Source organism: Vulpes lagopus, chromosome 8, assembly GCF_018345385.1.
Source record: "Vulpes lagopus strain Blue_001 chromosome 8, ASM1834538v1, whole genome shotgun sequence".
In the NCBI taxonomy this organism is placed as follows: domain Eukaryota; kingdom Metazoa; phylum Chordata; class Mammalia; order Carnivora; family Canidae; genus Vulpes; species Vulpes lagopus.
In genome coordinates, this window is record NC_054831.1 from 43,421,894 (window position 1) to 43,436,663 (window position 14,770).

A 14,770-nucleotide genomic window follows, 5' to 3' on the forward strand; every position below is an offset into this window, starting at 1 on the left:
ACCAGGACAGAAGTGCTAGATGTGGAGAGGGGACAGAAAATGTGAGAGATTATTTAGCACAAAAGGTCAATGAAACTGAGGAATGAAGTAGGAGGAAGAGTCGAGGGCGATGTTCAGGTTGTATCTCAGATGGACCAGGTGACACGTGGTACCACAGCTGACATGGTGATAAAGGACGACTGAGGCCACTGCATATCCATGCATGTTGCTCAGGGACTGAATCTGCCTACTAGACATGCCCAGGTTTTAATGCCATCTTGCAGGCAGTTAAATGTGAGGAGCTGAGGTCAGAAGAGAAATGTGGACTAAAGGTGCAGATGTGCCAGTCATCTGTGACCAGCCAGGAGTCCGTGACACCATCCTAGCAAGAGTGCTAGGGTGAGGTTGGAGCCCCAGAAACCTTATGTCAGAGGAGGGGAGAGGAGGAAACACAAATGACAGCCTTCTTACCATATTCTCACTCGGTTTGATAAAAAGGAAATGACTGTAGTTTCTAAGTATACTTTTAAATGCCAATTTCAAGGGAGGGGTATGAAGACCTCTTCACAAGCCAGGCTTCCTCCACAGACTTACAAATTATTAGATGAAAGAACACAGTTGATACAAGTGATAGGACATGTTGTCAAGATAAAGTTTGCTATTCTAGCAAATGTTAATATGAACCTTCTAGTCCATCTCTGCTCAAAAAATAACACACATGCAAATGTAACTCCTGTCATTTCCCATATTTAAAAAGCAATACACGTTTCACTTTAGAGTAATAAATTATATGTCCATACCATGTGTATATACATTATGTATAATTATTTAAATCTAGTAAATTTAAAGTGAATTTTTCCTTGTTTTAAATCTAGGTAAGTTTTAAATGCTACACACACATACACACAATATATAAAACATCCCTAGCTTAAAAGCAATTAAGATATTGACTTTCAAACTTAAAAATGATATAAAATTCTCTAATCTTTTTTAATGAATCTTTTTTAATATTAAATTTAATATTACACTTGACATACAATAATCGTTTTAGGCCTATAATGTAGTGATTCAACATTTCTATACATTAGGGAATGCTACCCCAATAACTGTAGCTACTGTATGTCATCAAAGCTATTATAGTATTATTTACTCTATATGCTTGTACTTTCCATGCCTATGACTTTATAACTGGAACTTTGTACCTCTTAACCCCCTTCACATCTTTCACCCATACCCCAACTTTCCTCCCCTCTGGCAACTGCAAATTTATTCCCTATATTTGAATCTGATTTTCTGTTTATTACTTTTGTTTTTTAGATTCCACATATAAGTGATATTATATAATATTTGTCCTTTTCTGCCTGACATACTTCACTTAGCATTATACCCTCTAGGTCCACCCAAGTTGTCACAAAGGCAAATCTCATTCTTCTTATGGCTGTGTAATTATCCAGAGTGTGCGTGTGTGTACACCACATCTTCTTTATCCATTCACCTACTAACGGATTCTTGGGTTGCTTCCATATCTTGGCTATCGTAAATAATCTTGCAATATATCTCCTCAAATTAGTGTCTTTGTTTCCTTTGGGTAAATGCCCAGTAGTGGAATAAGTGATTTCACATAGTAGTTCTGTTTTTAATTTTTTTGAGGGACCTCCATACTGTTTGTACATCCCCACCAACAGTGCACAGGGGCTTCCTTTCTCTACATCCTTGCCAGCCTTGTTATTTCTTGTCTTTTTTATATTAGCCATTCTGACTGGTGTGAGGTATCTCATTTCAATTTGCATTTTCCCTAACAGTGATGTTGAGCATCTTTTCATTGAACTATTGGCCATCTGTATATCTTCTTTGACAACTTGGTTATAAGGTCCTCTGCCCACTTTTTTTTTTATCAGATTGTATGAGTCTTTACATATTTTGGAGATTAACCCTTTATCAGATACATCATTTACAAATCTCTTCTCCCATTTAATAGGTTACTTTTTCATTTTTTGATGGTTTCCTTTGCAAAAACTGAGTTTACTGCCTATGTTTTCTTTTAGGGTTTTTATGATTTCAGGTCTTACATGTAAATCTTTAATCCATTTATTTTTTTACATGGTATAAGAAAGTAGTCCAATTTTTCCAACACCATTTAGTTAAATGATTTTTACTTCTCCATTATATACTTGTGCCTTGTCAATTAATTGACTATGGAAGTATGGGTTTATTTCTAGGCCCTCTCTTCTGTTGCAAGCATCTATGCATCTTTTTGTTTCTTTACCATACTGTTTTTGGTTACTATTTTAGCTTTTTAGTATAGTTTGAACTCTGGGGTTGGGATGCCTCCAGCTTTGTTGTTCTCTCTCACAATGGCTTTGGCTATTGGGGCTCTTTGGCTCCACACAAATCTTGGGATTATTTGTTCCAGTTTTACGAAAAATGCCATTTTGACAGGAATTGCACTGAAGCTGTAGATTGCTTTGAGTAGTACTGACATTTTTAAAATATTAATCCTTCCAGTTCATGAGCGTGGTATATCTTTCCATTTGTGTCATCTTCAGGTTTTTGTTTGGTTTTTTCATCTTCAATTTCTTTCATCACTGTCTTATAGCTATCAGAGTGCAGATCTTTTAAGTCCTCAAGTTTATTCCTAGGTATTCTATTCTTTTTTATGGAATTGTAAATAGGATTGTTTTTCTTAATTTCTCTGATAGTTCGCTATTAAGTAGGGTACAGAAATGTAAAATCAATGTATATTGATTTTGTATCCTGAAACTTTACTGAATTCATTTATTAGTTCTAACAGTTTTTTGGTGGAGTCTTTAGAGTTTTCTATGTATAGTATCATGTCATCTGCAAATAGTAATGGTTTAATGTCCTCCTTACCAATATGGATGACTTTTCTTTTTCTTGTCTGACTGCTGGAGCTAGGACTTCCAGTTCTGTGTTGAATAAGAGTGGCAAGAGTGCCCATGCTTGGTTTGTTCCTGATCTTAGAGGAAAAGCTGAAAGCTCTTTTTTTTCCTGTTGAGTATGATATTAGCCTTAAGTATGTCACAAATGACCTCTATTATGTTGATATATATTCCTTCTATACCCAATTTATTGAGCTCTTTTGTATGAATGGATGCTGAATTTCACCAAATGCTTTAAACCTATTGAGATGATAATTTTTATCTTTCATCTTGTTAATATGGCTTATCACATTATTTTGTAGCTATTGAACCATCTCTGTATCTCTAAATAAATCCCTTTGATCATGGTAAATGATCCTTTTAATATATTAATGAACTCTGTTTGCTAATGTTTTGTTGACAATTTTATATTTATATTAATTAAGAATATTGGCCTTTAATCTTTTTTCTGTACTGTGCTTGTTTGATTTTGATATCAGGGTAATACTAGCCTTATACAGTAGTTTGGAATCATTCCGTCCTCTTCAATTTTTGGAATACTTTGAGAAGGCTAGGTATTAAACATTTTTTTTTTTTTTGCATGTTTGGTAGAAGTCACCTAAGAAGCCATCTGGTCCTGAATTTTTTGGTTTTGGGGAGTTTTTGGATTATTCAATTTCATGACTAGTAATTGGTCTATTCAAATTATCTATTCCTGATTCAGTCTTGAAGATTGCTTCTAGGTATTTATCCATTTCTTCTAGGTTGTCTAGTTAGTTGGTGTATAATTTTTCATAATAGTCTATTATTGTCCTTTGTAATGTGTGCTGTCAGTTGTAAATTCTCTTTTACTTCTGATTTTATTCATTCAAGTCCTCCTTTTCATGATGAGTCTGGCTAAAGATTAGTCTTTTTTTTTCTTCTTTATTGTGTACTTTTTGTTTCAAGTTTTTATTTAAATTATAGATAGTGTAATACTGGTTTCAGGAGAATTTAGTGATTCATCACAACAAATGCCTTCCTTAGTACCTGTCACCTATTTAGTCCATCCCCTGCCTCCCCTCCATTAACCCTCAGGTTGTTCTCTATAGTTAAGAGTCCATTATGGTTTGCCTCTCTCTTTTTTGCTTCTCTTTTCCCTATGTTCATCTGTTTCTTAAATTCCACGTGAGTGAAATCATATGGTATTTGTCTTTCTCAGACTTATTTTGCTTTAAATAATACACATGAAAAGATGATCAACATCACTCATCATCACAGAAACACAAATCAAAACTATGATGGGAGGGATACCTGGTGGCTCAGTCAGTTGAGTATCTGACTCTTGGTTTTGGCTCAAGTCATGATCTCAATGTTGTGGATCAAGCCTCATATCAGGCTCCACATTCAGCGGGGAGTCTGCTGGAGATTCTCTCCTTCTCCCCATGCCCACCCCCTCATTCTTTCTTTCTCTCAAATAAATCTTAAAACATACACACACACACACACACACACACACACACACACACTCACAATGATGAGATACCACTTCACACTAATCAGAATGGCTAAAATTAACAACACAAGAAACAACAGGTATTGGTAAGGATGCTGAGAAAGGGAAACCCTCTTAAACTGTTGGTAGGAAAGCAAACTGGTGCGGCCACTCTGGAAAACATTGTGGAGGTTTCTCAAAAAGTTACAGGTAGAATTACTCTTTGACCCAGCAATTACACTACTAGGTATTTACCCAAAGGATGCAAAAATACCGATGTGAAGGGACACATGCATCCCAATATAGCAGCATTACCAATAATAGCTAAATTGTGAAAGAGGCCAGATGTCCAACAACAGATGAATGGATAAAGAAGATCTGTAGTTTTTTTTTTTCCTTTCAGCATTGTGCAGGCCAAAAGGAAGTGGCATGATATATTCTAAGTTTCTGCTAAGAAATCAGCTTACAGCTTTATGAGGCTTCCCTCCAGTGTAACTAATTGCCTTCCTAATGCTGCTTTTAAGATTCTCTCTTTAATTCTTGACATTTTAAATATTATGTGAATTTCTTGGGTTCATCTTATTCGAGTCTCTCTGTACTTCCGGAACCTGGATGTCTGTCTCATTCTCCAGGTTAAGGAAGTTACTTTCTCTTTCTTTCTTTCTTTCTCTCTTCTCCTTCTGACCCCTATAATGTAAATGTTAGTAAAACTGATATTGTCTAGAGGCCCTTTAACTTATCCTCATTTTTTAAAGTTCAGTTTTCTTTTTGCTGTTCAACTTGGGGGCTCTTCATTACTCTGTCTTCCAGATCACTGACCCATTCTTCTACATCTCTAATTCCCTCTGTATTTCATTTTAGTTACTGTATTCTCCAACTCTAACTGGTTCTTGTTTGTATTTTCTCTTAGCAGTTCAGGGCTTATAATTTCAACAAAAAGATAAAACTACTAAACTCAAGTTTAGTTTCTTTATGACCATGACTTCAAAGTCTTACCTGTTTTGTTTAGTAATTTTTCTGATTTTTTATCTTGTTCTTTCATTTGGAACATACTCCCCTCTTCCCTCATTTTGTATAATTCTGTTTCTATATATTAGGTCTTGAAAGTAGTAGCCTGATACAGAAGGTGTCCTGTGGAGCCTTGTAGTACATTCCCTGGTCACCAGAACCAGGCACTCCCAGGGTGTCCTTTTTGTGGGCTTTATGTGCCTTCTTTTTTTTTTTATAAACTTTTTATTGGTGTTCAATTTGTCAACATAGAAAATAACACCACGTGCTCATCCTGTCAAATGCCCACCTCAGTGCCCGTCACCCAATCACCCCCACCCTCCCTTCCACCACCCCTAGTTCGTTTCCCAGAGTTAGGAGTCTTTATGTTCTGTCTCCCTTTCTGATATTTCCCACTTATTTTTTCTCCTTTCCCCTTTATTCCCTTTCACTATTTTTTATATTCCCCAAATGAATGAGACCATATAAATGTTTGTCCTTCTCCAGTTGACTTATTTTTTTAATAATAAATTTATTTTTTATTGGTGTTCAATTTGCCAACATACAGAATAACACCCAGTGCTCATCCCGTCAAGTGCCCCCCTCAGTGCCCGTCACCCATTCACCCCCACCCCCCCGCCCTCCTCCCCTTCCACCACCCCTAGAGTTCGATTCCCAGAGTTAGGAGTCTTTATATTCTGTCTCCCTTTCTGATATTTCCTACCCACTTCTTCTCCCTTCCTTTCTATTCCCTTTCACTATTATTCATATTCCTCAAATGAATGAGAACATATAATGTTTGTCCTTCTCCGATTGACTTACTTCACTCAGCATAATACCCTCCAGTTCCATCCACGTTGAAGCAAATGGTGGGTATTTGTCGTTTCTGATGGCTGAGTAATATTCCATTGTATACATAAACCACATCTTCTTTATACAGTCATCTTTCGATGGACACCGAGGCTCCTTCCACAGTTTGGCTGTTGTGGACATTGCTGCTATAAACATGGGGGTGCAGGTGTCCCAGTGTTTCATTGCATCTGTATCTTTGGGGTAAATCCCCAGAAGTGCAATTGCTAGGTTGTAGGGCAGATCTGTTTTTAACTCTTTGAGGAACCTCCACACAGTTTTCCAGAGTGGCTGCACCAGTTCACATTCCCACCAACAGTGTAAGAGGGTTCCCCTGTCTCCGCATCCTCTCCAACATTTGTGGTTTCCTGTCTTGTTAACTTTCCCCATTCTCACTGGCGTGAGGTGGGATCTCATTGTGGTTTTGATTTGTATTTCCCTGATGGCAAATGATGCGGAGCATTTTCTCATGTGTATGTTGGCCATGTCTATGTCTTCCTCTGTGAGATTTCTCTTCCTGTCTTTTGCCCATTTCATGATTGGATTGTTTTTTTCTTTGCTGTTGAGTTTAATAAGTCCTTTATAGATCTTGGAAACTAGCCCTTTATCTGATACGTCATTTGCAAATATCTTCTCCCATTCTGTAGGTTGTCTTTTAGTTTTGTTGACTGTATCCTTTGCTTTGCAAAAGTTTCTTATCTTGATGAAGTCCCAATAGTTCATTTTTGCTTTTGTTTCTTTTGCCTTCGTGGATGTATCTTGCAAGAAGTTACTGTGGCCAAGTTCAAAAAGGATGTTGCCTGTGTTCTCCTCTAGGATTTTGATGGAATCTTGTCTCACATTTAGATCTCTCATCCATTTTGAGTTTATCTTTGTGTATGGTGCAAGAGAGTGATCTAGTTTCATTCTTCTGCATGTGGATGTCCAATTTTCCCAGCACCATTTATTGAAGAGACTGTTTTTTTTTTCCAGTGGATAGTCTTTCCTCCTTTGTCGAATATTAGTTCACCATAAAGTTGAGGGTCCACTTCTGGATTCTCTATTCTGTTCCATTGATCTATGTGTCTGTTTTTGTGCCAGTACCACACTGTCTTGATGACCACAGCTTTGTAGTACAACCTGAAATCTGGCATTGTGATGCCCCCAGCTATGGTTTTCTTTTTTAAAATTCCCCTGGCTATTCGGCGTCTTGTTTGATTCCACACAATCTTAAAATAATTTGTTCCAACTCCTAAGAAAGTCCATGGTATTTTGATAGGGATTGCATTAAACGTGTAAATTGCCCTGGGTAACATGTGCCTTCCTTTTGTGACTGGGCTAGGATTGTTTCAGACAGGGTGGTAAGCAAGGCTGACCCCAGCTAGGCTGGCTGAGTCACCTGGCTGCAGCTACTACAGACCTGCTGGTGGATGGGATTAGCCCCTAGAATTCTGGCTGAGAAGCCTGCCCATCCTGGCTGGGACTGCGTGCCACATGTGGCAGGAGGAGTATCTGCTAGGACAGGGCGAGCACTGCTAGCAAACTAGTTAGAGATTGTCAGGGTTGGCTACCACCAGCATCAGGCCAGCTAGACTTAAAGAGAGGAAGGAAAATGTTGGCTGCCAAAACTTCTATTCCCAGAGAAAGCTCCTACAGACCCCTGCCTGTCTGACACATGCCCTAAAAGTCCATAAATCCTCATATATAACTCAGGTGCTTTTCATACTACTGCCTCTCTAATGAGTCTCAGAATGATTGATATAACATTCTGGCCCTTTAAAAGCAGTCTCAGTTTACCATCATCCTCCCACTCTTCTGGAGCCTCACCGATTTTCAAAGCCAGATATTATAGGGGCTCATCTTCCCCCCAAGGCTGATCCCCAAGACAGGGGGTGCCTGATGTGGGGCTTGATCCCCTCACTCCTCAGGAAGGACCCTCTATACCTGTGATATCCCTTCTTCTTATGAATCACCACACCTGTGGTTTGGTTCTTGACAATGTCTCTGCCCCTTCTGCCTCTCCTACCCTTATCAATGAGGCTTTTTTTAGGCCTTTAGCTGTGGAAGAACTGTTATGTTAGTCCTAAGGTTTTTTTCAGAGGGAGTGGCATTAGATGTAGTTGTAGCTTCGGTGTGTCCATGGGAGGAAGTGAGCTCAGGATCCTCCAACTCTGCCATTTTCCCAAGCTCTTCCTTTGATAAAGGATTGCCTCAGTAAATTTTAAACCTAGTATTGGAGTAGGTAATGTATTTAATAGACATCTGTGTGAAGACAATTCTGGAGGGCTTTGGTTCTATACATGGTCCAGTGAGCTAGCTGGGAATGAGTAAAGATGAAGATGTTGGTAAATCAGCTTTCCAAAGAAAACAGACATCACCAACTTATATTACAAAGGAAAACAAACTTTTGGGCAGCCTGGGTGGCTCAGCAGTTTAGCGCCGCCTTCAGCCCAGGGCCTGATCCTGGAAACCCAGGATCGAGTCCCACATCAGGCTCCCTGATGTGGAGCCTGCTTCTCCCTCTGCCTGTGTCTCTGCCTCGCTCTCTCTGTCTCTCATGAATAAATAAAATCTTAAAAAAAAAAAAAAAGGAAAACAAACTTTTAAATGCACATCAACTTTTTAAAACTGCTCTTGAGATCAAATTACAAAATAGTTGACTTCCATAGTATATTTTGGGGGCACTAAGAAGTGACATAGGTTCTCTTTTTAGGATTTAGCTTTGGGTATGAGTAATTTTGAGGTAAAATCTCTTACCTCAGTAACATGAATACTAACATTACCTTGAGATTTTTCCTCTTCCTTAAATTATCTTTCATCTTTTCCCATGGCATACAAATGATTAGAAAAGGTTATCTTTCAAACAAGATCCATGTTCAGGATTATACTGATTAAGCATTTATGTGCCAAACTGTACTAAGCATTTTATATACATCATCTCATCTTTAGAATTACATATGAGGTGGGTAATGTCTTCTGTCTCACATGTGAGAAAACTGAAGCCCATCAAAGTCCATTTACTTGATTGTGGTCCCACAATGCAGTGCAGAATTGGCATTTGAACCCAGCTCTACCCCAGTCTTATGCATTTTTAACTCCAGATATGCCCTTCTACTTAAATAGAAAACATTTGAAAGGAAATGTTAACCTCTCATGTAAGGAGGGTATCCCAGCAGTTGATACAGAAAGTTACACCATGTGTTTAACCCCCTGCACATACCAATATAGTTTTATTTGTTTGATTTTAGTTTACTAGGATATTACGCTTGTGCTTAACCAGACCTTATATAAGACAGATTTTCTCTCCTGGGGATGCAAAATCTAGCCTACAACTAATACAGTAAAAATGATTTTCTCAACAGCTGCTAAACATGTCCAGGGAACTGAGTGACTTAAAGAAAAATCTGAAGGAGGCCACTGCAGCCATTGCAGCGGACCCTCTTTATATAGAGGGTGCATGGTCTGAGCCAACCTTCACATCCACTGAAGCAGCCATCCAGTCCATGCTAGAGTGCCTGAAGAACAATGAACTTGGAAAGGCTTTACGGCAAATCAGGGAATGCAGGTAACTCTATTTCTTTTAGAAATGGTTAAAGGAAATATATGCCTGATAGTTACTTTGTCATGGTTCGGAACTGAATCACTACAGAAGGAACATCTAGATATTTTATACACATCCTTCTCAGATCTTTACCATACCATGCCAGAAATATCCCATTTCAGAACTTATATGTTTAAAGTATAGGTGTTATTTCTGGTGTTTTGTCATCCCTAAAATGTTGAAACACTTTAAAGTAAATTGGGGTATGCTTTGAAAAATATCATTTGAATGTATCCTTTTCTCCCTACAGTTTGATAGTATATTCACATTCATTGGAACCAGAATGCTATAGCAAATAAAATTTTTATGATTATCAAGTTCTAGTCTGATATTTAGAAGCTTTAGATATTTTCATCAAAACCAATAACATTCTACTATCGGCTATGATGATATTTGCGAACCTCTGAATATATTAAAAGTCGCTGAGTTGTAGGCTTCAGATGAATTAACATATATGTGAGTTATATCTCAAAGCTACTTTTTTTAAGTAATATTCTTATACTACAGAGGCTCATAACCTTTCAACCGTGTGTCCAATAATGCCTCTATAATCTATGCTATTTTTTGACTGCAGAAGTTTGTGGCCCAATGACATCTTTGGAAGCAGTTCTGATGATGAGGTCCAGACACTACTGAATATTTATTTCCGCCATCAAACTCTGGGACAAACGGGTACTTACGCATTGGTGGGGTCCAACCAGAGCCTGACCGAAATCTGCACTAAGCTGATGGAGCTGAACATGGAGATCCGGGACATGATTCGCAGGGCCCAGAGTTACCGGGTCCTCACAGCTTTTCTTCCAGACTCCAGTGTTTCTGGCACTAGTCTCTGACAGGAGCCTCCCAGCCCCCGTGGGTTCCAAACTGGGGGTGCTGTCATGCTGGGGTGACGTCATTCTGTGTCTTTTCAGCCTTCAGAAGGCTTGGTCAGACTGTTATCCCTCTTGTTACCTGTAGGTTTTCTAAACAGGATGACAGAACTTCCAACGTGTAGCAATACTCTAAAAACCAAGGTAGCATAGAACATTCTGGGACAGACTCCATCCGTTATGCTGTGTGGCACAAAGGTGTTACCATTTTACTGAGCAGATGCAACTCACTACTGAAGAAAGTGACTTCCATTGCATACCAAAGCCGACTACACTGAATACCTTCCTTTCTAGAAACAATTTTAGATTGGCAAAAGTGCAATGTTTTCTTCACAAAAAAAAAAAAATTATATCCTAAAACTTGTACATTCTTTTATTTTTCCTTTTTATTTTTCCTTTTTCCTTTTTTTGGTGGGCTGAGGAAGGGGCAGGCAGAATGAAGCTGGCCACTGAAAACTGTAAGACGGTCAAAAGCTGACAGCCTGTTTATGTGAAAAGGGAGTTGTAAGTGGACAATTTAATATACACTGTAATTTGAATACAATTACTGTATCTAAAAGGAGCTGCTATGAAGTACCTTTCTTATGTTGCTAGGCTACTGTTTCCAAAAGCCCTGAATCTCTTTGCAGGAGTCTGTGATTAGGACCCTAGCACCAAATATGGTCCAGATAGACCTTTTTGTAAGGGTCTTGGCTGCTTTTTACTAGAAGGTTGCTTATATGAGCATATTTATACTACAAAGGATGAGTGTTAATTTTAATCAACTTTGCCATTTTGTAGAAAAAAGTTAAAGAAATTCACATTATAAAATCCAAGTCTTTTCACCTGTCACGCATGCATATTTTAATATCCATTTGGATAGCCAGAAGTAGAATCATAAAGATAAACTATGAGTTGTTACTTTGTTACTTAAGAAATATCATATTTTATTTGTAACATATATGAAAAGGGCCATTCTTAAGTTTGCTCCTTAAAACTAATGCTGTCAAGTGTTAGCTGTGTGCATGTAAACCAGTTGCACATCAGAAACATATTCAAAATTGATCTATGTAACTTATTCACTCTGTAAATACATTTAAAGTTTTTGTGATGTAATCTTGGTTGATATTCTATTCAGAACTTCCTTTAGACTAAAAAAAAAAAGACAAAATACATATCGACTATGGATTTTATTTCTGGCTTAGAAGATCTTTGCCTTGGACAGTTACAGTTTTGCATGTGCGTTGCCACAGTGATAACCCCAAGGGGCACCATTCATATAAATTCTATAATTGGCACTTGCTGGGGATAAGCAGTAAGCACAGGGACTCTGTGAAGCAGGAACTAGCTGTTACCTCTTTGGAAGTGGACACTAAGCTAAGACTGTGATCTTCAACGAGCTCTCTCTGTAATCAACCAAAGAGAGAAATCTTAAGAGTGAAAACTCTAATTGTCAACACCGATCATTAGATTATCATCTTTAAAATTATGAAATAGACACTATAAGGAAAAATAGGAGTTTTAATTCTGTCACCAATGCTCCATCTATCTTCACCCCACATGAAAAACAGGACACAGACACACATGACAATCTGTTACTGTCTTCCTACTCATATTTACCTAGACTAACAAATATAACTTGCTTTTCTAACATACAAAAACTAAATCTTAAGTAGTAATTTTCTGGAAATAGCCTGTAAAATGGAGTATGAACCAGGATTTTTTATGTTACCAAAGACAACTATTAACTAATTGCAATAACTTTGCGGGGGGGGGGGGGTAGTTCAAGATAGCAGTATAGGAAGATGCTGAGCTCACCTCCTCCAATGGACACAAAAATCTACAATTACATTGAGAGTAATTCCCCACAGAAGGGAACATAGAAACTGGATGAACAGAGCCTTCACAAAAGGAAGAAGCACTGAGATAGGTAGAAGAGGCAGAGATATGGTCTCACTAAAGCACAGTGTTCCATGGTCAGGAGAGTTCTCAAAGGTATTAACTTTTCCCTGAGAAGCAAGGTATTTGAGATCAGTTTCAGGAACCCTAACCCGTACATCCTGCACAGTAGAGGTAAGTCCCCAAAACACATGACTATGAAAACCAAAAGGGAGTATATCCAAAAAAATTATAGAACTACAGGGAAAGGAAAACCCATTATTTAAAAAGGCTCACGTACTCAACCCAGAAACCACTGTACAAATATCAGATTGAAAAGTACACACACCACAGGAAAAGGAGACCCACTTAATAATTTTGGAGTACCTGCCAGAGTCAGGAGACAGCTGGGGCTCTCCAGAGAGACAGAAACACTGGCAACAGCCATTTTTATTCACTCATTCTGCCACACTGATCCCAGCACTGGCAAGTACTATTCTGGAATCGTCCTTCTAGATTCCTAATACCAGGGAACGTGTCCCACTGAGATCCCTGTACAACCCTGCATCTCAGCAAGTCCTTACACCCAGCCAAGCTAGGCACAGCCTAATCCCATTAGCATACCTACATCAGTTGCTGCCAGATGCACAGCCAGCTGGGACGGGGGCCACTCTTGTATAGCACTACACCCACAGCAGTCTAGCATCACTGCAATAGGGGGATGTACCAGCCCACAGAGTGAACAGCCCTGGAGCACCTGAGTCAAGTGGGCAGGTGATTGCATTTCCAGGCCTCATAGGATCTCCTACATAAGGCCAGTCCTTCAAGACTAGTATACCTAGATGAACTACCTAATATATAGAAGCAGAGTTAGGCAAAATGAAGAGACAGAGAAATGTGGTTCCAAATGAAAGAAAAATTAAAAAGGAAAAAGACCAAAAAAAAAAAAAAAAAGGCATTCAGGAAAAGAACTGAATGAGAGGGATAAGCAGTCTATCTGATAGAGTTCAAAGTAATGGTCAATAAATATGCTTACTGAATTTAGGAGAAGAATGGATAAACACAGAACTTAAAGGGAAAATATAAGAAGGTACTAATCAGATCTGAAGACTACAATAACAAATGAAAAATACACTGAGGGAGCAAACAGATTAGATGATAGAGAAGAATGGATTAGCAATCTGGAAGACATGTTAGTGAAAATGACTCAAACTAATCAGCAAACAAAAGTTTTTTTTTTTTTTTTGAAATAGGGATAGTTTAACATACCTCTGGGATAATATCAAGCATACTAAGATTCATACTATAAAGGTCTCATGAGGAGAAGAGAAAAAGGAGCAGAAAACTTATTTGAAGATATGATAGCTGAAATATACCATAAAAAGAAAACAGACATGCAGACCCAAGAAGCATACAGTGTCCCAAACAAGATAAGTCCAAAGACAATGATAATACAAATGTTAAAAATTAAACATAAAATTTTGAAAGCAAGAAAAATAAATTAGTTACATATAAAGGAACCGCCATAAGACTATCAGCTTATTTTTCAGAAGAAACAAACCTTGAAGACCAAAAGTAACAGATATGAATTATTCAAAGTGCTAAGAGGAAAAATAAGCTTAGAAAGAATGATACTCTAACCAACAAGGTTATTATTCGTAATTGAAAGGGAGATCAAGAGTTGACCACACAAATAGAGGGACCTCACAAAGAACAACAGGAAAGACATATACATGGTACTGATGGAAATCCCACACCTGATGGGATTCCTAGAAAATGCAATAGGAAGGGATAGCATTAACCCCCAACCTGAGATACAACAAAACAAAACAAAACAAAAAAGCAGCAGTTTAAAGGGTAACTGGACTATAAGTGAAGGAAACTCATTTATAACCCCTAGAGCTTCTGCCTGACAGTGGGAAAACTACTGCAACTCTCTCTGTGGTCCTGGGTGCTGGTGAGAATCACTATTTATGTTCCCCCTCCACCTGATAGCAAGGACAGAAGCAGGGCCCAAATGCTCTAGCCAGTTGGCCACCTCCACAAGCCTCAGACTCTTAGCCCACAACAGTTCCAGCCATCATCCCAAGGTGGCCACCTACCATAACATACTCAAGTTTTAACCATACCACCACAGCTGCCTTTGGGTGGCACACACCCTAATACCCCTGACCTATGCCTACTACAGCTCCAGCCATCTCACCAAGATAGCCTGGGCATGGAGCACCTCAAGGACATGCTGGTTTCTGCTCCACCAATCCCACCAGGATGCCCCTAAAATACAAAGCCTCAGTGC

At 38.5% G+C, this 14,770-nt stretch overlaps 1 protein-coding gene across 10 annotated transcripts in view; it reads left to right on the plus strand.

The window, feature by feature from the left end:
* FRY (FRY microtubule binding protein) overlaps positions 1 to 11,769 on the plus strand; it is a 434,668-nt gene extending 422,899 nt beyond the window's left edge. For all 10 annotated transcript variants that reach the window (XM_041766014.1, XM_041766015.1, XM_041766017.1 and 7 more), the window contains 2 exons: positions 9,510 to 9,712; positions 10,323 to 11,769. In XM_041766014.1, coding sequence (XP_041621948.1) covers positions 9,510 to 9,712; positions 10,323 to 10,581 — 462 coding nt within the window. In that variant the 3' untranslated portion in view covers positions 10,582 to 11,769. The remainder of the gene's footprint in view (positions 1 to 9,509; positions 9,713 to 10,322) is intronic.
* The last annotated feature ends 3,001 nt before the right edge of the window (positions 11,770 to 14,770 follow it).